At 39.7% G+C, this 25,969-nt stretch overlaps 1 protein-coding gene across 1 annotated transcript; it reads right to left on the bottom strand.

The window, feature by feature from the left end:
• Nucleotides 1-1,899: 1,899 nt before the first annotated feature.
• Nucleotides 1,900-22,366, bottom strand: LOC112942458 (cytosolic phospholipase A2 epsilon-like). Its single transcript, XM_026033399.1, has 20 exons — nucleotides 22,340-22,366; nucleotides 20,762-20,834; nucleotides 14,425-14,561; nucleotides 13,919-14,050; nucleotides 13,338-13,378; nucleotides 12,364-12,406; nucleotides 12,105-12,168; nucleotides 10,900-11,060; nucleotides 10,621-10,713; nucleotides 10,043-10,080; nucleotides 9,294-9,450; nucleotides 8,648-8,784; nucleotides 7,815-8,037; nucleotides 7,370-7,484; nucleotides 6,544-6,681; nucleotides 5,763-5,870; nucleotides 4,518-4,709; nucleotides 4,011-4,177; nucleotides 3,067-3,253; nucleotides 1,900-2,138 (listed from the first exon to the last, which is right to left on the bottom strand). Exons 1-20 carry the CDS (start codon nucleotides 22,364-22,366, stop codon nucleotides 1,900-1,902), a joined length of 2,472 nt encoding a protein of 823 aa, XP_025889184.1.
• Nucleotides 22,367-25,969: the final 3,603 nt, after the last annotated feature.

Here is a 25,969-nt window from a genome sequence, read left to right as displayed (position 1 = left end):
ATGCTCTTTGCTGGGAAATGTGTGGAGAGAAAAGACTAATCTACAGCTATGGCCTAGTTCCTTTAGGCCAGGTTACTCAAGGAAGTGAGGGACTCCTGTGAGTATTGTCCTGGCCAGTGTTCATCAAATTCACACTTGCCAACTCTTGCTATATCTTTTCATAATGTTTCTGTAAGTCTGTCACCAAAAAGTGAGCTAAAAGCTCACTTAACCAGCTCTAGTTCTAGAAAAGTCTGTCATTCTTCAGTAATTTACCTACAGGAATAATTGACACACAGTTACACAAGTCACACTTCTAGATGTGCTGGACTTTTCTTGACCTTTATCAAGTATAAGTTGATTTTCTTCTCCTTTCCTAAAGCAGGAGAAAAAAATCTATCCCCCAAAAAGCAGCTCCAGAACACCTGCTCTTTTTTTTTCACTCCATGAGTTAATATTTTTAATACTATCTGAAGAACTGTCAAAGGGGTGGTGGACTTATTTTTGAAATTTCTCATTAGCAGAGAGGAGTAAATGTAACATATATTTATCTTACAATATATATACATGCAGCTATATATCCATGCTAGATTATCAACATCTGTATTTCAGTGGACAAATACAACTCTTACCTCTTGGGAATAAAATACAATTGTTTCCAGAGTTACTGACCAGATCTGATGCACTACCCGTTACCCATGTTTTCTTTACCAAGTCCACCTTTACCCATCGATGTGTGCATTCACCATTTAGCACATTCCCAGGAAATGTTTTCATCATCTCTTCTGTTGTTCTTTGGCAATAACATTGACATTCCGGTGCTGTTATGTTTTGCCCAAACATAACATTGCTGTATTGTTTATTTATAATATGGATATGTAAATACAAATTTTCCCCAAAGCCACTGCTTGAGTGCACTGGCCAAAAAGTAGTTAGGCTGTGATGATCACACAATCCTAATATGCAGCAATGTACCAAGTAGCTATATTTTACATTATATATTTATTTAAAAACTACAATGCTGCAAACAGACTATTGGTATCTCATTCTATTTCTTCAGCGTGCTTCTTTGTGTGCAATCACAATACAACTTGCAATACCTCTTCACACATTATTTATTTCAGTAATATTTAGATTCACTACATTGAACAAGTTCTGGAATTGCTGAAGCCAAATTGCTCTTCATATAGGTAACTGCAGCTTGCACCCATGTGTGATGAGAGAGAACACTGTTGACTGTGAGCAGAAATGGTAATGGTCCCTTAAACAAATATATATGTTTAATTTAATTAATTACATGTCACTGAAGAATGAAGGTCCACCATCCATACATCCTTGTCATTCAGCATGACAAAAGTTGAAATATTTAATATTCTTGATAAGACATGGCAACTCGTGACAAAAAAGCACCTGGGAAGCAGAACTTTTTTAAAGGCTGGACATCATTTAATTCAGGTTGTTTAAAATCAAATAATATTATTTTAATTGATACCATATGATCACCACTTTCCGCATTTGAAGAGAGCTTCATGGATTTGCTATCAAGGGTCCCAGTGAAATGACACAACATTTTGCAGATAGAGGAATATTAGGCCCCAAGATAATAAAAGATTGCAAGGAGGGTATTAAAACTATGTTCTTATCACACAGAGCTGAATATTTGCATTTTGTGCATCACAGTGAGCCATGGTTAAGAACACAGACTAGTCCATTCAAAATTGAAATTAATCATCAAAAAGCAACTACTCGCTCAGCTGAATTATATGACTTTTAAGTGAATACTTCAAGCTGTCTTCACTGGAAAGACTACTTTGATAGAGATGGCACCCAGCAAGAACTCTTAAATAGCTAATACATTTGATGCATCATTCTGGCCCATCCTGATAAACTGGGAAAGAAGTGAGAGAGGAAAAGTGCAGTTCAAGCAGAAGGCTGAGACTGTGGCACTTGGTGGCTCTGAGCTTGCTTCTTCCGTGCCACAGCAGTGCGCAAGGCCTGAAGGATCATGCTTTCGTTATTCATGATGTTGTAATTAGTCAGCTTCAGGAGCTTGTTGAAATCATCTGCTTTCAGCGAGACCTCCCGAGTGGAGTATGGAGAGCAGCAGCCGGAGATATCAACCTTGCCCTGGTCCATCTCCACAGCACTACGGGTCATGCCTGTTGAGGGCAAAGAGGCGGTGAATTTGACTGCTGAGGTGTTTGTACCGTCCCATGGAATTAGTGAAATGAAAATATTGCACTCTGATAGACTATGGCAGGAACAGAGAAATCGTAACTCTAGTTGCTGCAAGGACATGTGCCATATTTTGATCTCCAAAAAATTGACTTTTAGACAAGCCAAAATGCAAAGAAACAAAAAAAAAAAAAAAAAGAAAGTGACACTGAAAGAGATTCCACTGCAATTCCCACCTTCCAGTGTCAGTCACAGCAAGTCACTCGGTGTTTACAGATGCTTCAAGTTTCACCCTGCAGATTTTTGAGCAATATATATATACCGCTCATAAACTCACACACGACAGGGACATATAATAATAGAGATAAATAGAAGAGGAAGCAGAATGTTAGTAGCTTTGGAAATTATCATATGAACAAAAGCAGTTTCTTGTCCAAAAGGACACTGTGACAGTGTTCATGAAGTCCTTAGGTAACATTCTCTTGCTTTGATATCTTAAGATGTATATCAAACACAATGAACACCCCAAGTAGAAAGCTACAGAACCATTTTATACTGTAAAGGTAATTTTCCCTTAGTCTAGCTATGTTACAAAAATATACAGTCTGAAAAAGAAGCTGTGTGTTAAATCATAAAGTAATCTCTTGGAGATCTCCAGAAGAAATTAGTTCCTACTCTTCTACTCAAGGAACATATTTCTTCTTTCACTGAATTGTACTAAGACTAGTATCTAAAATTATATGCCAGATTTGATCTGATTTTTCAAGCAGTTTGTGTCATCCTGTTTTGCAATGAATTTACTAGTAGGTACAAGCAATTAAAGGGGAAAAAAATGTATTAGGATAAAAAAAGCACTCGGAGAGCAGAAAAAGTTAACTGGATTAATAAAATAGCTGAATATTGCTAACTTACCAGGTGCTACAAATCTTTGGAAGCTGTCATTCACCAATGGGAAATACAGCAGTATCGGAGCACCTGGGGTCTCCGTATCATCAAACATGTAGCACTCCTTCAGATTCTTCTTCTCATCTTCCTGCAGCACAACTTTGGGAAAAGGAAGTCCCTGCTCGGAGAAGTATCTACAGGCCTGTTCCAGAGGCTGGGTCACAGCCAAACAAGAGTAAAAAATTCATAAGAAATGAAAAAGATACAAAGATTAAGCTGCTTCTGAAATCCAGAAATTCATCCAAGTTGCACAAAATAGCACAGAGTGCTGTAAAGCAGGCAAGAACATGAGCAACTACAGTCCAAATAGAAGTGCAAATGTGTGTTCTTATGTGGTGTTACTTGAGTAGACTCCAGTTTAAAAGCCTATATAACAATTTTAATCTATTCTGATTTCTGTAAATACAGCAAATTCATTTGACCTCTTACTACTAGTCCTCTGTAAAAAGATGGAAATTTTATTTATTCTTTTTTTTTTTAATAAAAGTGAAGGACTTCACTCAAATATTTGTTTTTGAACAGCCAAGGAATCCCATTCACAAATAAAAGGACAATTTTTTTTTTTTTATGTTTAAAGAAAATGCATGTTCAAGTTAGCAACTCAATTTCAGCCAACATTTTTGCAGCTTATTTTTTTTCTTTAGCATGTTATATAAAACTGTAATTGAAGTTGCAACTCAACCATAAGTTTACTATGCTCACTAGAGAAGTACAGTGCTCCAATCATTCCACTTAGGGCTATTTCGAAAGTAATTTGAGAAAAACACAGATATTCTCTTCTTTGTGAGTTCTTGTTCTTCTCTTGGAAACATCATTTTTCTAAGTTCTATTAAAAAAAAATTACAGATGCCTACTTGTATGCTACAAAAAGCAAAGCCTTTTTTAAGCAAAGAATATTTGAGTGCTCTTACCAAGGTTTGAGATCCACCAGTATAATTGAGGTGCAAGATGACATCCACCTTCCTCTCTGGTCTCATAAGTGGTGGGCAGCTAGTTTCAAAGAAGAAAGCAGCATCTACCAATTCCAGGTGCTCTGAATTGCCTCTCAGATCATTAGGAGACATGTCTAGCAAGGTGTCTAAAAGAGTAGAATATTTGCAGTTATTAGCAAATTGCAGAAAGACATCTGTCTGGTCAGAAAGCAAAAGAAAGGGAGGAAAAATCCTCCCATGCAGGATTTTCTTTTTGATTGATGATATTGCTTACCATTGTTTTATAAAAGTGTGGTTTTCCACAGTCTGACAGTATATTACTGTGAAGTGTACCCTCGTTTTTTTTCATCCCAGTACAGATGGGATGCAATACCACATAATTCAAACATTAATCAAACAGTTGTATGATTGAAACTGAAGGAAGTAACATGTTCCTCGACCCTTCCTCACCTCTTTGCAGCAATTAATAACAATTAACCACTCTACCTTTCCATTTAGAGAACTGCTCATGCTGGATGTACTCATTGTGCATCTGGAAGCCCCTCAGGAAGTTGTGGTATTTCGACACAGCGGGACGATCCGTTAGAATATCCCGGAGAGCCGTGGAGAGGCCACTTGCAGGCGTGTACATGCATGTTGCCATCTCGTAGGGCTTCTCAGGCAAGTCTGGTTGCTCTTCTACAATACATGACATAAATATTGTACAGTCAAATTATCATCATAATTGAGAAGAGACCAGGCAACCAGATGAGAAAGGGCCATTTTCTGTGCCAGTAGCAATCAAGTACTTAAACCTCTCAGACATCACCTTAAGGGTTGAATCAAATGCCTGATGAATATCAGCAATAGTCAGCAAACCACTTTTGATCTAGGGCTACAAAAATAACTGAAATTAAAAGTGAGAGTAAATCTAAACAGTACTGCCACAATGTCAGGTTCATAGAACAATTCGTTACTTCTATACATAATTTTTGGATGTTCTCCTGGACCCGTAAGAATATTTTTCCCATTTCCACAAAACAGGAAAGACAAAGCATTTGAAAAGAGTGTCATTGTATCTAAATATGTTATCTTATTTTTTAAATACCTATGTTTCAGCAATGCATTATATTTCTCTATTGTCTGCAATGAATTCCAGTGAATTCCTTGACAAATGTAAGTTCTGTTTATGTTAAATATATGTGTATATATAGTATCTTATTTATAAACTATATATAAATTAAAACTAATGATATATATAAAACTGATGTATATTAATTAAAATTATTTTTAAAAATATGTGTAGCATTTATATTAATATAACTTAAACTTGGTTCTCTAAAGTCTTAATTTGTCATATCAGACAAGTGATCAGAAGGATCATTTTTCTTATGAAATAAAATAATTTCAGTCCACATTAAAATAATTTACTTTTCCAGGCAAAAAAAAAAGCAGAAAAAAGTCACCTTATATATATAAGTGGGGTAATGCTTTTGGAATTTCTTTTAGGTTAAAACTGTAATTCAAAGCTTATATTGAGAAGATAAATGTCTCAGATATAGATTAAATATTTTGACTTTTAAAAAACAGTGCAGTTTAGTTTGGGCTTTCTAAGTCATTTAATTTCCATGGTGCCTCCCCTGTCTCAAAGTTGAGGACATGGGAATGACAGGAAAAACTCATAGAATGAGAAGAGTGTGTAGTTACAAAATCACAGGGACCAGGAAAAGTCAAAGGGTGCTTCAGTTTTACCTATTTCAGTTACTTTGTCTTGTGTCCATCTGTGCCAGAAATCCTCTGAGTTGTCAGCTGCATGCCAGGCATCCAAGAGGTTTTTGGAGAAGATACTACTCCACATTCCTAAAAATACAAGTGTAATTAGGAATACTGAAGTGCTTTACTGAACTGTTTTTTCTCCTTTCACAGGAATGACAACTTTTTTTTTTTTTACATTTCTCTCCAATTTTTACATAAGCTCAGATATTTATTTCAGCTATAGAGTTGATTCAGAATTTTAGAATTCAGAATTTTAGAAGAAATTTCAGATTATTTTCCCTTACAAAATCTGGAACTATGCACATTTTTGACAAATACCAAATTGAAATTTTTCCTTTTTTATCTCCTTTTTCCTCCCACAGAGAAGTACTTCAGATCACTCTTTCTCCCATCTCCTCTTTTTTGGTCCCATCTATTTCTTCTCAATATTTTCTTCATCCTCTGAAAAGTCTTATAGGTTTCCAACTTCCAAAAGGAGAAATAGCAGAGTCTCTAAAGCACTTCTGAAGGTGCAATTCTAAAATGCAATAACTTGCCATTTTAGTTTCATCAGAGCTTGGCTCAAATTATAAAACCAACTCAGCTACTGGGGAGATTGGCAAGTCTCAAGAGACATGCTGAATTTTAGCTGATGGACACACTGAACAATTTCTGACATTACTACAGACAGCACATTCAGAATAACAGCTGGCTAGGGAATAATTTCCAACATCACTGTGTTTATATTAAATATCATTTCCTCGGAGCAGTGAGTCACCTTGCATGAAGCAGATGCGAGATTCAGGAACCTTTTTCATCAGGCGACCCATGAAGAACTCGCTGCCAAAATCCTCTGCCCGAATGAAGGCTCCATATTTCAGGAATCCCACCTCATATGGTGTGAATTCCACCCACTCTGCCAACACATTCACAAAGTTAGCTCCAGTAGTCAAGAAGACATGGCTGCTAAAAATTATGAAGTACATAGACATTGAAAAAGCCCCTCAGGCTTTAGCTCTTGCAGGCAAGCTTACATATACCAAGCAAACCCTACTGACAGAGTCACCTCAGCCCAGCTGAAAATTTAACCAGCTCTCACACTTTTTCCAAGTTGGTGAAGGAAATTTAGTGGCTAAGGAAAAAAAATACATTTAGATTCCTTTTCATCTCGAAAGTGAAGAATTCTTCTCATGGGAGGTGAACTCAAGTGCAGTTTAGCATCTATTGCTTTTACTGCCGTTAACTGACCATGAAAAACATATATTGCGTGAACTCAACAAAGCTTTAGTGAATCAATGTCTTTAAGGACTCCTAGCATTACTCTTCTTTCACAGCACCATGTATCTGCAATGTGTTTAACCTGAAGATACTGTCTAAACATCTAGACTTACATGTCAGTCAATTTTACCAAAAAAAGGCTAACAAAATAATAAATTATTGCTATGCCTATCCTATAGCATCCCACTATTGTTTATATCTCTACATAGGACTTCTTGGGCTTCAAGCATGAGTTTAGAACAATCATTCATTATTTTTAGGATCTCTACTCAGACTATATCTCCTTAGACATGAGCTCACCTCTCTTCCCTCAATTGCAATATTACCTCTAAAATCTTTGGTGGTAACTTTGTCCTTGACATTGAGAGCAAGGTAGATGGGCAGCGGGTTCTGGCCCTGATTCACTGCCCTTCGTTGGTCAGAAAGTCTGTGGTGACATTTCTGGATTTGAAAAAAAAAAAAGAGAAAGAAGAGAAAAAAAAAGTTTAACTGATAATTAGTTCCATTAATTTACTACAGCATTTTAATGTGGGATATCATTCATATGAATTTCTACCTATATAGGCGCTCTGTGTTCCCCAGCTATCAGTGCAAATAAGTGGACATTCTACCTACAAGTCAGATACTGATATCTTAACAACTATATAGAATTTTGTTGTGTATCAAATCTCTAAAAAGTCATTATTTTTCTGCCTCTTCCTAGGATTTTAATTTCTGCTAGTGGCCATGAAGGTCACCAAATTTCTGAGAGCAAATGTGTATAGGCATTACCCCATCATTTAACATGGCTTCAATCATAAGTCCCCACAAATCAATGAAAGATGTCCTGTGTCCTGCTTGGGTCCTTTGGCTCAACTCTTTGTAATAGTTCCTCAGACTTCTCAAGCAGAAGGCTCCCATCTTGCATTTGGCTGCTTGTTTACGAGCCTCAGTTATTGTTTCTCCAAGATCCTTACGTGACCAGTCTGCATCTTCATACAATTTTGTCATAGTCCTGCAGACAGGAAATAAAATGGGAAGAGAAAACAAATGAAGTTGATTATTTCAAAATTCATGGGATAAATTTTGGCACATCTTTTTTTTTGCCTTTTTTCAATCTGTGTGTCACATCTTTCCTTTGAGCCTACTTTGAACAGAGATATAGGTCTAAAGGTAATCAATTAAAATGAATTGATCCCAAAGCATGCAGCTTGACCAAATATCTATGCTGTCCCAAAACCGTAAAGACTCATTTTGCATAGGAATAATTTTCAAATGTCCAATAAAGTCTCCTCATTTAATTATGGATAAATTACATAAATGACATGGAATACATGATGTATTTACTATACGTTTTTCATGGCATTTATAGGCCATAGACAGAAGCAGTATCTCAAGAGACTGTTTTCACTTGTTGAGATCTGAAAGACTAAACAAAGCATGGGTTTTGCTTAATGCGATAAGATCCACAAAATATCTAAAATTGTGTATATTTACACAGACATTTGTGTGCGTGTATAAATGGAGAACCTAATCAAGACTGTGAGCTTCGGGTTTCATGAAAGAGTACTGAATTTCCAAGTGCATATTCCTGCAGATAAATTCTTTACAAAATCACTTCTCACCATGTTGTACCAGATGAGCCACTGATGTATGAAACACAATCCAGAACATTTAACTTTTGAAGGCCCAAAATGCTGCCATACATGGCAGTGAGTGCTCTTATCCCACATCCTGCTGTAGTCACAGCCACTATAGGCACCTGCTCAAGGCAAAAAAAGGCAGAAAGCACAGGTTGAAAAGTGACACTGAGGGACATTCACATAAGACAAGACAACAGAACTATTAATGGAAAGATCTGGATGCTGGTAAAAAAGAAATGTAGATTACAGGAAAAATGGCATTGCTCATAAGTAACATGGAGCACTTAAAAATAACTCAAATTGCTTGACATCACTTTATAATACAGTGAAAGATATTGCCACTTTTGGCAATGTTTTTGAGAAAAAATGTGACACAGGCCAAGTGCATTGATTTGAAGTTCTTTCAAATGATTCATTGCTTGAAAACCAAGCTGAAAACAGAGAATTTGCTCATTCAGGCAGACGAGTGGACTATAAGGTTTAGACTGGAATTAGGAATTGTTGTCAAAGGACCTCATCCCTCATCCGAATAGAGGGGGCCCACAGGGAAAGAGCGTGTCCGCTCTCATCTCCTGGCCTGAGGGAAAGGAGAGACAAAAATCCCCCTAATGGTGCCTTTCCCAGCGACCTCGTGCTCTTGCAGGTCTTCCTCCAGGTGAAGGACTTCCTTCAGCGCGGCAGCCACCACCTTCTTACGGTTTTGCAGGAAGTTCTGCTCGTCTGCACACAGGTCGAACCCCAGGCGAGCGTCTAGATTTCTCGGCCTGTAAAACAGACCCTGAGTCCTGCAACCAGGGTGAAAATATTATGTATTATTACTTGCTGTAGTTAAGCCACAGACTGATGTATGGATAGTATTGTGTGAAAAATGGGAAAGAACAACATCCTAAATAAATGGAAGGTGAGAGATGTGTACTGGCTAAATATTTACTAAAATGAGCAGTATTTCAGGCATGTTCTTTTGTTTGATCATGTAATTGATCTTTCAGATTTCAACAGCATCTACCATATATGCATATAACAGGGTACACACTGGCAGTACGTGCTGCACTGGTGAGGATGGCAGCTGTAGTGCCTTGGTTTCACTTGGCATTGTACAGAAATGCAATTTCTGTGTGGGCCTGCGCTCTCTGTCTGCAGGCCTTGTAGTGCACACAGCGAGATCTACTTTCTGCACTAATGGTTTGGAAACTGGGGGGAAAAGGAACCATGATTTAACTCCATCACTAGAAAAGAAATGAAATGAAAGCCTGTAATCAAAGTATCCAAACAGCTGAGTTTACAGCTGCGTGTGCACAGCCCCCTCCTGACTCCCCATGGGTTTTTTGGGGTGCGATAGTTGCAATCACAAGATTAGTGGGAGACCCACTTACTTACCATCCATTTGCCTTTGCGTACAAGTCGAACGTCCTGTCCTGCAAATCGCAACACAAACAGCGTAAGAATTCTCACACTGCTAAGCCTCCCCCTGCATCCATCGACTGAGTTTTACTAGTGTTGCCATCAGCCATGCAGCAGCCGAGCCAAATCCTGCAAGGATTTGGCTTATTAGCTGTATAATGGGCTCCAGTGCAATGTAAGTGGAATAGAACCGCAAGTCACGTGGATTTAGGTCTTCAAAAGTTTCCGTAGCTGAAAATTAAATTACTTAAATGTCCTATTCATTAAAGTCAGCTCACATACTGTATCAAGGAGCATCAGAGAAATGTCCTGAGGAGATTATCTAGTTTAAATTCAGAACAGGGTTTATCTGCATGTCTGGAAACACACATAAAATAAACACATACACACACAAAAAAAAGAAATATTGTTTAGCTGCATTGGCAGAGAGTGTTGTTCATACCCTATACTGTAGAATGCGTCATGGCTGAGTAGAGTTTATGTATATATCATCATATCAAACACAGAACTGAATGTGTGCTGGGCTGACGTTTCTGAGAAAGACAGATTCTCACCTCTGCTATCGTTATTTTCTCTTGTATAGGAAGTGAGGTCAGAGCTAGAGTCACAGATTCATTCGCAACCATTTCATTTTGACTTGATATGGACTGGAAAAAAAAAAAGTTTAAAAACAATAAGAGAAATTATTTGTTATACAGGAGGGAGGGGAGACAAAAGAAGCCTCCCCTGCATACATATACGTGCGAGTTCCCCACATACACTCAGACCTGCACACATACAGCAAAGACACACACACAGCAAAGAGCCATCTGCGTCCTGGCTCTGTCACGTACCCTGCTGAGCCGTCTCCGCTGTGGCAGGGCCACATTTAATGCTGATTGATTGTACTTGATATAGTGGAATCTGGCAGGAGAAGTCGGGCAGAGACAGGAGCTCAGGGTATGAGTCTGGGTTCCTTCGTAGGAGCCATCCACAGTTAAGGCAAACTTTCTTTCTGGAGAAATGATAGAAAAAAGCATGTCACTCTCCCACGATCTTTGCTACTTTGTAAGTTAATAACACTCAAAGACACTGCATATTACTACACGCTCTTCATAGCTGTATCAAAACATTGATTAGTTGCCTGTCTAGCAACTATTCAAACTCCACCAATGCTCTTTTAACTCTGCAGGATTTAAGGTTACTCGGAATAGGCTGCAAGTAATTTATGCTGTGGGCTACAAAGGAGTTTCAAGCTGAAGTTCGTCAAAACAGAAGCAGTTAGCTTTATAAAACTGACACTCCTTGTCTTGCACATCAAAGTATTATGTCTTTTCCTTAAGAAATGACTTTATTTTGGTATCCAGATTACAAGATATTCACTTATCTGCTGTATAGTGACTGCTGTAATTAATATAATATCGTTGCAGTATCCTATACTCTGTTGCTGCTGAGATCTCTGCTGTTCATTACAGACCTATATATAGATTATTGCACCTTTTTGTCCCCATATAGCAGACATTTTTGTTCCATAGTAGGACACAATTTCCTTTGGGATCAGTACAAATCAGATCCCGTGCATCATCTTTACCTTTATTTTAACATGCAATTATTTTTATATGCAATTTCTATCTAGCACATACAAAAATAGTATCCAATGATGTTTCTTTTGGTTATGCGGCCCTCTGTCTTCATCTTGCCTATTTTGTTGGTCTCTGAACCCAGAAGTATCAAGGAGCCATAAGGATTTTACTCCAGTTAAGGGTTCAGAAGATTTCCATCTTATGGATAAATATTTTGTAAAGTTACAAGCATCTAACAAGATGTTATTATAGCAGGAGGTATTTGCATGGAAGCCAGACGATGCCTTCACCCTCCATTCTTCAATAATCAATGTATTTTAAGTAGTTAGGCCCACTTCTAGAGTTCTTTGAACTCAGTGGGAATTTCTCTTGCATTTAAAATAATTTAAAATCGGGGCCTGCAAATGTAGAAAGCTGAATGCATTTTCCTATAAAGTGGCCTGCAGTCTCGCTCTGCAAGTCAGTGAAGTACAAACCTGGGTTCTCCTTCCTCAGCCTTCCACCGTTCACCTGCACATCCAGGCAGGAGACCTCTCGGGACTGCAAGAGAGGAGAAGAGGAGGAGAGGAAGCCTCACAGCACCCCGGGCACGCTGCTCGCCTTGCCCCAGCCCCACAGCAGCCGGTCAGGGAAGGACCCATCAGCGTCACCCCGAGGCCCCGGGACCCCTAGCCCCACGGGCTAGGAAACAAGCACCACAATGCTGTGGGAAAAGAGGTATGGAAGAGAAATTACCACTAGGACTCCATTGGTAGTAATGTTCTCAGGGGGATCCGGGCTAAAAGACAAAACAAAAAGTGATCAATTCGCAACTATTCCTTTTTTTTTTTTTTTAGCTCTTCATTATTTTTGCCTTATCTTTATTTTTAAAAGTGTGTGGATGGAAAGCACAAGCAAACAGTCTGAGAAATTGTAGATGTGTATTCAGTCCAATTTGCCTTTCATGTGGAGCCTTAATGTTAAACCTGGGCTGTTCTGTTTCTGTAGACCTGCTAAACCCCTTCCCTAATAGAAGCTCCTTAAAACAGATCCTTTCTGAGACACATGAGGAGCAGAGTTACACAAAGATGACAAAATTACACAATTGCCCCATATTGGTCAGATTCACACCTGGGGTGCTACAGCTAGAAGCATATGCCATTAATAAAAAAGAAAAACACATTACCATTTATCTTAAAAATCAACAGCAACCCAAGGCCTGATTTACATGCCCCTTCTCTTGTTTAACTATATAGTCAGCACAGAAATACAGTAAAAATTTTTTTTAATCTCATCCCCCAATGAAAACAAATTCAAAATATCATTTTCCCACATTTTTGTAGCAAAGCATATATCCATGACTACATAGTTAGGAAAAAGAGAGGATTTAAAACTTTCTTCTGGGATGAAGATCTGGAATATAGGATGCCAGATATGGCCTGTGCAATGGTAGCATTCAGGAGACATTTCTCTGCTTCAGCCAGTGTCCATGCTTGCTTATCAGTGTATCTGAATGCCCAGGATGATAAACCCACGCCATGCACTGCCAGCAGCTTTGCTGTTAAGTGCCAAGCACAAGTTTTCATTCCCTGAGTGCCCAGGGGATGCCTCCCGTTTCATTAAAACTGAAGCAGTGTTAGGAGGGCACAAGTATGCATAGATCTTTTGTATCTGTAACATCTTGTCTCTGACTTATCATTTCCAGCAGTCACATATTTGACTTTACTCACCTGCTCTCCAGTATGAACTGAACCTCCAGCTCCTCTTCTCCCTGGGAAAGAAAATAAATGAAGTCACTGGGCACCGATTTTTCCAGGAAGTCAGGGAACTTCAAGGTGCAGGAATCTGGACTGTTCATGGACCTTCTCTAAACTAGGATCCACCTCTTTTTGCTGTATATGCAATGGATTTCATTAGATTTATCCATGCTATATCCATTATAGTAGGTGTTTAGCTCTGTATATTAGTTTAGACCACGTAGGCCAAATGTTGTTTTCCTCAGTACTTTTCTCTGAACCACTAGTTCCAGTTGGAAAGGAACATCTAAAACTTTTGAGGTAAATTCTCAACATTTTGGCATCAAAGATGGCAACAAGGCGTATCTATATCCAATTCTCTCTATGGAAAAAGTATCCAAAATTTATTGTATTTACAAAAGTTTCACACGACCCCTTAAACTGATGTACACTCATGGGGCTGAATGGACAGTAAGAAAGGCATGTGCAAAAGACAGTAAGAGGAAAGCTGAAATAACCAAGTAACCACATTCTCATTTGGCTATCTTTCAGTTATCTTTCTGATTTTTAACTACCTGTGGATTCAGCTGGAAACAGAGCTGAATATTTTCTCCAAGCTGGATTTTGGAAACATCAAAGAAAACAGTAAGGAGATGGTCATCTTGAGTTGTGCTGTCCTCATCGCAGACTTTCAGCTCCAGAATGTTCTAGTAATAAAAAAAAAAAAAAAAAGTTTAGCAAACAAAATCCTACAGATAGTTCATTTTAGCTGGAGGAATTGAAGAAAGAAGTTCAAGAATGAAAGCAAAAAGCAAAAGAAACAATAGAGACCTTGCAGTTGCTCCATCAAGCCCCATCATCTCTTCAAAAAGTTAAATAACTGCACTTAGTGTGAACATTTTGCAAGTGATTTCAGAAAGACAACGCATGGAAGGGCCATACATTACATCTGATATCTGGTAGAAAGGTTTACTTGAGGGCAAGGAAAGAACTAGTAGCTCAGTAGCTGTTGGCAGCCCAGTGGTCAGCAAGAACCCAGAGAGTGAACAACAAAGGATGGCAGGAGAGCCACTGTTCCTACCTTAACCTGGCTCTGAATGGTGAAGTGGAAGGTTTCGTTCCATGTTGGGTTCTTGCTGTTACGAACTGTCTTGGTGCGGAACTGCTGGACCGAAGCTGTGGGCAGGCGCAAGCTCACGTAGCAATCAGACTGGGTGACTGTGAGAGAGGAAAGGTGGGAAAGCCAAGAATCAGAGAATGACATTTAGGTTTCCACAAGGAGTTGCAGTGACCTAATTTTCAAGTTTTGTATGGAGGACAGTATGCACAATGTAGTCCAGGGTGATACATAAGGCGCTGTCATGCCAGTGATAAACAAACTGCTTTACTCACTAATCATGCCAGATAGTTCTCTGTCCTTGAGAATGTCACTTGCATGACATTCCTTTCCAAAGAGATAGTGAGTCAGTCTACTTGTATCAAGCTTCAGAGAGTTGAAAACCATTAAAAAATCATTTGTACACACACAGGCATGCATACACACATTACAGGCCTGCAGAGAAGTCATCGGTTTCCTTTGGGAAAAGGGAACTGTGAACTTGAGCAACCTGCCAGAACCGTCTTCTTAACATGCTAGGCCTTCCACAGGGAGGTATCTACTGTTTTCCCATTTGGAAAGTTGAAGAAGGAAGCATCAATACACCCCTACACACATTGTAAAGCTCATCAAGATGAGAAGATACACACATTTCTGTGTAGAAAGCAGATGACATTAAATCCACTGTTAAATGGATTAAAATGAGCACAATTAACAAAGGTATCAAAATGTTGAACAGTCCACCTGTGTAACATTTCCTTGGAGAAGCAACTGTCCAGAGGGATAGTTTTAGCCAGCAAAGCTCTGTAAATAATTTTGCTTAATGTAACTATTTTCCCCTCTGTCTCTATGCCTTGGTCCAAGAGAGCAATAATGGTGTTTGCAACATTTGATGTGCAAGTGAAAGCTTGTCTATGTTTCCCAGCACAGAGGGAGATGACGGTGACTTCTTTGCACAAGATTGCATTGCTTTAATTTTGTTATGTTGATTAGAGGTGTATTCAGGCCGTAAAGTTGACTCATGAATTTGAATGTTTCTAGGTGCTATGGAGGGCTGCCTTGGAAATTTCGTTTTTCCTTACCCAGATGAAGAGGTTAGCTGTGAATTTTACTTCCTGCCTGCGCTCCATCAGATGTGAGGGATGTTCAAGACCAAGGTTCCAGGATGAAACAGTGGTTAGCAGAAATGCTCCATGCTTAGCTCATCAATGAGCACTTTCATTTTGAGGTCAAAATAATTTGTGAATAGTTTCTGCCAGCCATTGAGAAACAGAAGGTGACCATGAATCACAAGATTAACTAATCCATTGCACCCACACACAAAACTCAGCAATGACTACTCTACCAAACACAATCTGCTAGCTATGGATACCTATGGAAGTACTAAAGACAGTGGGGGTGGAGGGTATTTTATCCACAAATACCAAACACCCTATTAACATTTTATCTCCTCTACTAGCAACTCGAGTGTTCCAGTCATTGGGCAACATCTGGCTTCAGGCAGCCTTGTCCCATTTGAGTTTTTCTGTACATTTGAAGTCAAAATTTTCCTGATTAATCTTTGTGAAATGTCAAGTAAATTACTCGGTCCTTCATGTGAAAGTAAAGGATTACTGAAGCCACTTTTGTTTTGCTTTCTGACTCCCCTGAGACTTAGGCCATCTTTATTTCTCCTATATTTCTGAAATAGGAATAACTTCATCAGCTGAAGGGAGCTGTGAAACTCAGTATATTACAAAACAACAACAACAAAAAAAAACCCAATCAAAAAAAAAAAGAAATCACTTTCTAACACTTTTATTAGCTCCTAAACTTGTGTGCATAGGAAATGTCCCTAGGAAATGTCCCTGACTACTGGAAACTCCAGATGGACAGGAGCACAGATTGCTGTTAGCTGGTATCACCACCAGGAGGGGGACCAGAAGGTGACTGTGGAAAGACTTGCAGTCATCCAAATTTTATTTTACTGACATTTCCCAAAGATATGCTATATTTGCTCTGCTGTGGGGCTACACTTGTGCAGAACAAAAGATTATTTCACAAGTGCAGCAACTCTTTTTTTTTCTGTGATTGAGCTTAGTCATCTATGTGACCATTGCCTGCTGTAATACTGTAGCTTATACATTTGAGAAATGACCACTTGTCAGGAAGGAGTCAGAGCTCTTATTTCTCTTTAGATCTCTGAGTTCCTCCGGGTGACTCCTGTCACAGTCAGCAAACAAGCATGCTGCCCTGCTCCCTTCTGTACAACATGTTTGGTGATGCTTTTTGTGCTTCAGGGTATCACATGAAACCCCACTACCTTTTGTCTATACAATATCTCACCTTACAACACCCAAGAATCTTGTTTCACGTTTCTAGGATACCTCAAGCCTCGTATTTTATCATATCAAATACAGGTACCCGCAAACTGAAGGACTGGTACTCACTAGCTGGTCACTCATACCAATGCCTCTTCAAGGACACGTACAAGATTCCCAATACTCGCCATGGGCTTGTAAATCATCATTATCCTGATACATAGGTGTGAAAAAATCTAACTACAGAAGCTGAAGAAGGATGATTACGTTGAAAAGTGATGCATGTAGAAGGACTTTACAACAGTACCTTGTGTCACTCCTCTCATTGATGACATGTGAACAGCCATCCAATGTGCCTGCAGTGTTGGCTGTGGTATTGCTGTTGGGCAACATCCTGCCCAAAGTAGGTGTGGCAGCATGTATTTAATGAGAGCGTGATCTCTTCATCCAGCTATTAAACTAAGTTTCTAATTATCTTCCAGGATGGCAGCAGGACTGGATCTTAATTGCATTTCACCATTAGAAAGCCCTACAGCAGTATGACCCAAGCTAAAAAACATCATAGCTGTAGTACTGCACAACAACTGAGACAACAACAGAAATATCATGGGCAGCTCAAATGCAGGAGGGTTAAACCAAAAATTTTAATGCCCAATTATGTCTTTTTTTTTATTATTATTATTTTTAATGCTAACAGGCATGACCTCCAGTTTGTCTGTCACCTGAGCAGAAACCTAAGTACCCTTCTCCTCTTGGACAGCCTTTGGGCTCCACTAACCCTATTGGGGGTAGATTTTCCTCATGACAGCCAAGATATAGTCTTTCTTACTGTGCTGAAAGGATTCAAAACGAGTATGTGGTCTCAAACCCAGTTCTCCCAGATCACTGCCTTGGTCATGTTACCTCCCAACTGGAACTACCCATCCCATGAAATGCATGCTATCATTATCTACAGAGAAAAGCATTTTTCTTCCTCCTCAGACACTCTGCTGCTAAGTAGAGATATGGTCAGGGAGGGTGTTGTTATTTTCCAGAATGTAACTTAGTCGATAATTTAGATTATTACTTGTTACTTTAGATTATAATTTATTTTTTATAAGAATATGTGCTCCACCTGCAGAAATTAATTGCATATTTAAAGTCCTTCACAGTGAGATTATGAGAATTCATTCAGTCCAGGAATATTAGTTCCTGCCTCAAGACAGCATATGACATTAATTGCCATCAGCTAATGGTTTTGGGATTTTTTTTTCCATTTTTTTCTTTGCTACGTTTTATCAGTCCATATCTTCTTATTTCATTATCAGATTTCAAGCAGCACCTAGAGCTATAAGTTTCTGTTTTGTAATTGCAACTGCTTAAATATCATGGTGAAGAACCAAAAAAATAACAAAGATACAATAGCAACAGTGTGAGAAAAAAACACTAGAGGAAGTCTGTGGGCTCTTGTTATATGTATCACATTGGACAATAGTTCCTAAAAAAATAATATATTTCACTGGCTCTGTTTCATTTTAGCATCTCAAAGGCTTTTCCATCCATTGAGCTCATACAGAGCAGAACTGCAATTTCAATGCTATATGCTCATGTTTCTAATAATTTTGCAAAATGTACTATATAATGTTATAAAATATTGTATCCAAAATTGAATGAATATAATATAAAACCTCCAAACCTTGGAAGTTTCCAAAATAAAAAGCTTAAATTAATAAACCTTCTTTCCATAAGGATGTAAATAATAAAGAAACAAAAACCCAAAGACCTACTCTTTTACCCTGAGCATATAAAGAAGAAAAATTTTAACTCTTTCCAGACATAAACCTTAGGAGGACTCAAAGATTACAACAGGCAAATGTTTCCATATACGCATCCAAGAATCATTCAAGTTTTCATAACGTGTGCCGGAGCTTGTTACCAGACTGCTGAGTGAACATATCAAAGCATCAAGGGGAAAAGTCCCAGTCCAAGGATTATACACGTGACTGGATCTCATGTTTCATAGAACTTCCAAAAGGCTGATAATGCAGAACATAAAATCAGTCACACTGCACTAGACCAAATGTTCTTCTGAGGGAAGGATCTTGGATCTCAACTGGGAGGGACACCAATGCTGTGAGGAGAACACGACTCCACACTTGGTCCAGGAAGAGTGTAAGGAGAGAGCTCTTTCAGCCCCCACAACTTAAAATTTAGAGGCTTCCTAAGCCAACCTTTACCAGATTTCCCTTCTGTGAACTTGTCCAGTGTCTATCTAGAGCTCACACCAACTTTTGCCATCCATACTATTGTGAGGAGTTCTGTAGCTCAACTACATGCTGAAGGCCACAAGGGCTATAACAGGCCGAGCAGGAAATCTGAAATTCTCTGCTTAGGACACCTTGCTGAAGGATGGATTGGATTGTTGCACATCCAAACCTCAGGCCATTAAGGATCCAGGATGCAGAAGGGATGCACGCCCACCTTTGGGAACTGGCAAGCATTTGCAGGCCCAGGAACACTAGCAGAGCAGATGAACTGGACAGGGACACAGGTGGGCTCAGTGCAAAGGGGAATGCAGAGAGCTCAAACAAGTACCAAATTCACAGGTGAGATCAGTAATGGCACTAATACATCAGTAGGTGCACCTGGAAAATGCTGTGCTCAGCAAAAGGCAATTGCCACGGACATTAAACGGCTAGCAACCTCAGCTTGAGCCAGCAATTGGGTGTATGCAAGGCAGTGACCACTATGAGTTTTGAAAGATCCAGATACAAAAAGTACTGGGTATAAAGGCAAATGGGATGGGGTGGGCAGAGAAGCCCTCAACTCCAGCAGTAATAGAGAGGACATTATAGGCACGTGAACCATAAAGGCAAAAGCATAACTACACCAGCTAGACTTACATACTACCTTTACTCTATCTTAACTAGCCACACTTGTATTCAGCTAGAGCGTTCTCCTCACTCAGAAGCTGACTTGCTCACGGGTTGTCTGTGATTCCTATTTGTAAATCTCCTACTATGGATACCAAAACACTAGTTGCCCTGCATTACAGGGAAGTCATTTTATAACAAAGGACTGTTACTGTTTTCTCCATATTTAATACCTGACTTCAGGATTTTTTTTCCCTATACGATGAAGGTACCCAGCAAGTAAAACACTCCTTTTACAAGTATTGTATTTGGTTTGTAATCTTTTTCTCAATATTTTAGTTGATATTATCATTTCAAATTGATAATAGATCACAGATGTTTGTCATAAAATATTTGTTGCTCTATTTCACCGATAATATCCAACCTATGTTTAATAGCATAAGCCAAAACAGTTTGGCATTGAAAGATTATGTTGTGTCTGCTATTGCTGTTCCGGACCCTGAGCTGCATTCTGTTATGTTTTCAAATGTGTCTCTGTCATTCAAACAATTACTTGAGCAGCAATTACTTGTCTGATGGATGTGCATTGGGCTGGGAAGCAGAAAGGAGCAGTCCTGAGCTCACAGAAAATACTCAGTGTCATTGCCAGTGACGCACAGAATGGGTAAAACTAAGATGGAACTTAATAAAGTCACAGAATCACAGAATGGTAGAGGTTGGAAGGGACCTCAAGAGATCATCTAGTCCAATGCCCCCTCCTCAAGCAGGGACACCAAGGTCACATGGCACAAGGTCGCATCCATTCCCTATTTAGCCTTCTTATTGCAACAATTCCTGAAAATAAATAGCTTTTTTGTTTGTTTCATGTTTCCTTAGGCAGACCTGAGTCTGTGTTATATGCACTCTGTGCAAATATCTTTTGGACAAGAACTGGTAGCTGGTCCCCAAGGTTACTCTTGCAAAAATCTAAGAATAGATAATACCATCTAACCATGCAACTTCATTTTCAGCAAACCACAGCCATGTATCTCCTGTGCGTCTCTCATTCATTCACTTACTCACTCACTTTCTCCTTATAGAAATATTGTGGTGTTTGTGACACTTGATGAAATTCCCAGCAGCTTCACGGGCATGTGGATGACCTAAGAGCAAACAACACAAGATACTCACACAAATCTGCTTTCCTGGCATTTCTCATCTGTATAACTTTCACAGTGAGCAGGTTGCATGGAGACGGCTCCGTCTGTTGAACAAAATTTGTGTAATTAACATGCATGGAGAAAGAACACAAACACAGTTAGTGATTGTATTGGTTAAATGTTTTAATTTTCTAACATATTTCTGGACTGAGGTTCTTCCTTGTACATCGTTATCTCCTTCATCCCTGAAGGCTTACAGCTAGGCATGACCACAGACTTAAAATATGCTTCCAGTAATAGACCAAACCTCTGATGCCCTTCACTTTCCATTGAGAAGTCATCTGTGGAAACCTTTAAGTTGAGGTGTCTGACTGATTTTTAAAACCTAATCAGAGAAATACATGACAGTGAACCTTGTTAAGTTACTAAGAAAACCAGCATTCATCTATATCTGCATAAATTCAAAGGATGTCATACATATCTACTGTATTTCACAATGAAGAGCAGACAATCTAGCAGGGCAGGAATTAGTAAGAAAACTGTGATGTAACAATACAGCTCATCAGATGCTTTATTGCCATTTGTAACTCCATTCTTATGCTTCATGTAGAGCAGAATTGGCACACAGACAAGGAGGACCTGAAAAATATCTCTCAGGGGCTATACCAAACTTCCCAAAACCTTTCCAAAAGCAGGGAATGAAAGCAACAAACCTGTTATTTTTCCCCCACAGAGCAATTTCACTCTTCCAATCTGCCCTTAGGCAGAGGCCACATGAAAGTGTCCTGGAAACCTCGGGAAGCCACCTATATCTAGGTGGTTATCAAAAAACATCTGACAACCCTGCCAGGAAACAGGGTTCCTTTCATCATCCTCCTGTGGGGCTTAACCAAAACTACTGGGGCTAAGAGTGAGGCAGCAGCATGCTCCCTAGGTAATCTTGTGTTTAAGGAATGAAAAGAAGAATGTCTACATTTTTAATACTCTGAATCGCCAAAATAAAAATAAGATATTATAAATAAAAGCAAGACTACACAACAGCAGAACGAACAAATTCAAAAAAGACAACTAAGGCATACTGCCTGGAGAGCAGGGAATACCGCTGCAACAAATCTGCAGTTCAACATGCAAGTGTATCAATGATTATGTCACCGTTCGTTCCCTCATGCCCCCCAAACACCTCAGCTTCTAAGAGAATACATTCTTAATATTTTTGTTTTCTGGTTGTCCCTATTAGTTTCCCAATGAGAATTTCCTCATGGACGCGAGTGACACCTCTATTTCCTCTCAGCAGGGTACTTGCCCAGTCTAACTGAATGGAAGGACAAGGACACCAGCAGTGCTTAACAAGATACTTTTTTTTTTTTTAATTGGGGATTTAAAAAACATAATTAAGCTACTGCAACATTAAAACTCCGGCGCTCATCTGCCTGAGGACATAAAGGAGGTGCAAAACCCATGCAAAAGCCGCCTCCTGCTACCAGCCCCAGAGCAGAAGGAGGGATCTTGCTGGGGATGAAGCTACAGGAACAACCAGGCTTCCCACATCCTTCCCCCTGCCACGAGGGCCGAGCCACCGCACACCCCACCACGGCGCCCCTTCCCCTACCTGGCTGTGGCTGTAGAAAGCCCCCATGGCGGTGCTGGCCGGCGCGGGACGTGGCCGAGGCCGGCGGCGTCCCCAGGCAGCTCCTCGTGCTTTAAGCTGCGGCAGGGGCCGGGCAGGTGCTCCTGCCTCACGCAGGACCCGCCTTGCCCCATGGCCAGCGCTTGCACAACACCCTCATCATCACCATCACCCTCCTCCTCCTCCTCCTCTCCAGGCGCACAGGGCAGGAGAGACGTCTTTGCTGCTGTAGGGAGAGTTGCCCTGAGGGACATTCCCTCCCTGGGGCAATTTATGGGTGTTTTAAAGCATTTCTGGTGCTTCCCGGGGGTTTTGCGCACTGGAGGGTGGGCGAGCTACAGTCTCTCATGCAGAGTGCACCTGGCTGCTCAGCCACAGGCAATGAGGTGATCGTCGGCCAAGGATGTTCACACAAACCGGAGTGCTCACAGAGGCATTTTATAGCTTTCTGTTGTCTACAGGGTGTTGGTTTTCACACTCAACCAAAAGGCAGTTCTCCCCATCCCAGCTTCCATCTTGCTCGCAGGCAGTAAGCTCTCTCTGCCAGGAAACAAGGTCTTTGTAGGGCAGAAAATAGCAATTAAGACTTTGACATTTATTATCACATATGAACTAGGGGATAAAACAAGGTCTTTCATTTTTACAGAAATAGGATGCAAATAAACAAACGTGTTCTATGAGTGTGGTGACCCAGGGAATGCTAGAAACTTGGTCATAGCTGCTGTGCTGCAAGACTGGGGAGCTGCTCCCCACGTCCCCCAGGAGTGTTCTGACCTACCTCGAAGAGTTAATGAATTTATGTTTTTTCTCCTTGTAAGAAAGTAGTCGTATTCAGGAGAGATCAACCTCAGATGGAAGCAATCCATCTCTCCTTTTTTTTTTTTTTTAAATAAATATTTCTTGTTACAGTCATGGAGTTTCTCCAGTGAAAAACACTGCATGAAACAGTTCCCAAGCCACCAGAACCCAAGGTTGTAAGAGAGTTTCCATGGCAAAGGCAAAAATTTCAAAATCACATTCAAGTTTTTACTCTGTGCATCTAAAATGAGGTTGGAATAACTGCTCTCAAAGAAAATGTGTTTGGGAGGGAGTCATCTGAAATCAGTATTAATTATTCTTTATGTTGCTCTGGTATTTATAATGCCTCACTGTGCTGGTCACTTCTAGGATCATGTGAGGTGGTCCCTGCATCCATCTTCTTACAAACCGGACACCAGTGTATGCACAAGAGGTAAACAAGGTAAGGGAGCACTAAAAATAGAGCATCATCCCCACTTTACAACTATTTCATGGAAGATTGTGTTCATAAAATAATCAAGTTTCACTTTAAAATGATGTAAGAAAATTAATTGGTAAGGGGAACTTCCCATATGATACGATTTGAATATTTGGCAGAGAAAGGAACTCTAACTTCAGAACACACAACAAATATAAACGACAAATAATAAACAGATTAAGTAAGGATATCTAACAGATCTCAAAAAGCAGCAGCCAAAGGAAGGTACCCCCAAAGGAAAATATATCCAATAGAATTCAAGCAGCTCAGGTGTAATGCAATTGTGTGTTTTTATGAGTAATCTGGAAATTTTAAAAACTCCTCCAGATATACTTGTAGCTAACACAAAAACAGTAATAAGGCAGATAGGGCTGCATCACGGAGTAAGATAGGTTCATTCAGATCTTTTAGTATAGGCACAATGGAAATATGCTTATGCCTAAATACATGGTGTGCGGAATCTATAGGAATTATCACCTGGAAAACAGTCTGGGAAAGCAGAAAATGGGCTGACCTTCCAATGTGACCCTGTGATAGGGAGACCTAGTGCAGCCTGTGGTAGAACGAACAGGCATCTGAGGAGCAGGAGGATGTGATTCCCTCTCAAGGTAAGGCTGATGGAAGAGGGATGCTGCAAAGATTTGGGGCCCTCTTTCAAATAGTAAATATTGAAGTCATCAGAGAGGATAACGGAAAGAACTTCAGGATGATCTACAAGTCAGTTTTGTGTTGGCCAGGAGAACACAGTGCAGATGCAACACGCAGCTCACTTGGGAAGCAGCCCGCTCACGTCAGCGTAGCAATTTGTCACAGTAAGAAGATGGGATAATTCACCTTGATTAAAAGCAGGGCTGCTAATCAGGCCAGACTGTCCAGCTGTTTTGTGTGTGTGTGTGTGTGTGTGCGCGCGCGTGTGTGTGTGTGTGTGTGTGTGTGCGCGCGTGTGTGTGTGTGTTTTCTTTTTTCTGTTCTATGACTCTCTTTCTGTAAGAGGACTGAGACAAATAGCTGCCATCCTGCTCTTTTATTTCCAGAAAGAAAACAAAACAACACACACACAAAAAAAGAACTAGAAGTTAAGAGAGTGAAAACAAAAGCATCGCAGGAGGGCAATCCAGCGAGGTCACTGTAGGTTTCTAGATCACACTTAAAATACACTGAAGCAGAATTAAATTTGCTTCACAATAAGCAGGACTACAAATCTAGATTTTAAAACGTCATACTGCACCTAAAAACAGGGCTACAGCATGTCCTTCTAAATGTATCCTAGCACAAACACAATGACTAGGCTCTTGGGGGAAAACAACAAAATGCTTTGCATGCACCATCAGCTAGGTTTTAGGGGGGTTATGTGTTTTTTGGTTTTTTTTTTTCCCGAAAGACAGAAGTCTGTCTTTCACATCCATTTCTTACAATTTTTTTTTTATAATATATGTGTGTGTGTATACACACATATAAAAATTATATATATATTTCTTAGAACTTTGTTATAATAGTATATAAGCAATTTGGTCATAGATGATTATGATCAAGACCATCCTGACCTCAACACTAGTTCGACCCTGCTGATTCTGAAATCCTGGCAAGAGCACAAGCCTTTTGCTACCAATAGCCAGATAATCCCTAGCACTTCCTGAGCGGCCGTGTACAGTCTCTCCAGGTATCACAGCTTCTCAGCACAGGGCTGCTGCTGAAAATCCTCTTACAACAACCCAAAAAACAAGAGATCATTTGTGGGATAGTCCTGAATAGTGTAAAGAACAGAGCTGAAAGGAAGCGCAAAAGGTCTTAAACTATCATATCCAAGACAAGGAACTAGCAGCCGCTTACCATCTTTGGGAAAAAAAGAGAAGAAAAAAAAAAAAAAAAAAAAAGAGGAGAAATTTCAGGGACATCTTTTCCTGAGGATGTCCACCTAATGATGGACAGGACAGGATAGTTAGCAGTGACTCCAAGAGAAAATGAAAAGAAGAGAACTTTGGAAGCATGACCACTGTTTAAGGTGAATATAGATTGTTCTGTGAACAGCATGAACAACCGTCTTGATGTTGTGAAACAAAGATTAGTAAATTCAGGAGTATTATTATGGATGGTGACAAGTTTATAGGTTCTTACATCAATTATGGTACTTAAGGAAGGATCTTACCTTCCAAGCTTAGGAAAGAAGACTAGTTGAATTAAAAAAAGAGAGAGGACAATCAAATCAGACAACAACCTTCAGTGCATCAATACTGAAGGTAAGCAGGACCGACACATCAGCTTTTACTCAAGGGATGCCAGTTCCAGAATCTGCCATTCTGCCAGGCAAAAATAAGTATAAAAATACTGGTGTTACA

The sequence above is a fragment of the Nothoprocta perdicaria genome, unplaced genomic scaffold, assembly GCF_003342845.1.
Source record: "Nothoprocta perdicaria isolate Ctin4 unplaced genomic scaffold, notPer1 scaffold_129, whole genome shotgun sequence".
Taxonomy (NCBI): domain Eukaryota; kingdom Metazoa; phylum Chordata; class Aves; order Tinamiformes; family Tinamidae; genus Nothoprocta; species Nothoprocta perdicaria.
Note: the sequence above shows the minus strand (reverse complement) of the source record. Positions and strands in the feature narration are given on the sequence as shown.

Bases quoted from the DNA above. Each gene is read 5' to 3' on its own strand.
- LOC112942458 (XM_026033399.1), bottom strand. From the start codon at position 22,366: ATGGGGGCTTTCTACAGCCACAGCCAG. The intron at 20,835-22,339 runs GTAGGGGAAGGG...TTTGTTCAACAG, and splicing joins CTTTCTACAGCCACAGCCAG to ACGGAGCCGTCTCCATGCAA. The intron at 13,379-13,918 runs GTAGTTAAAAAT...TTTCTTTCCCAG, and splicing joins GTTTCCAGCTGAATCCACAG to GGAGAAGAGGAGCTGGAGGT.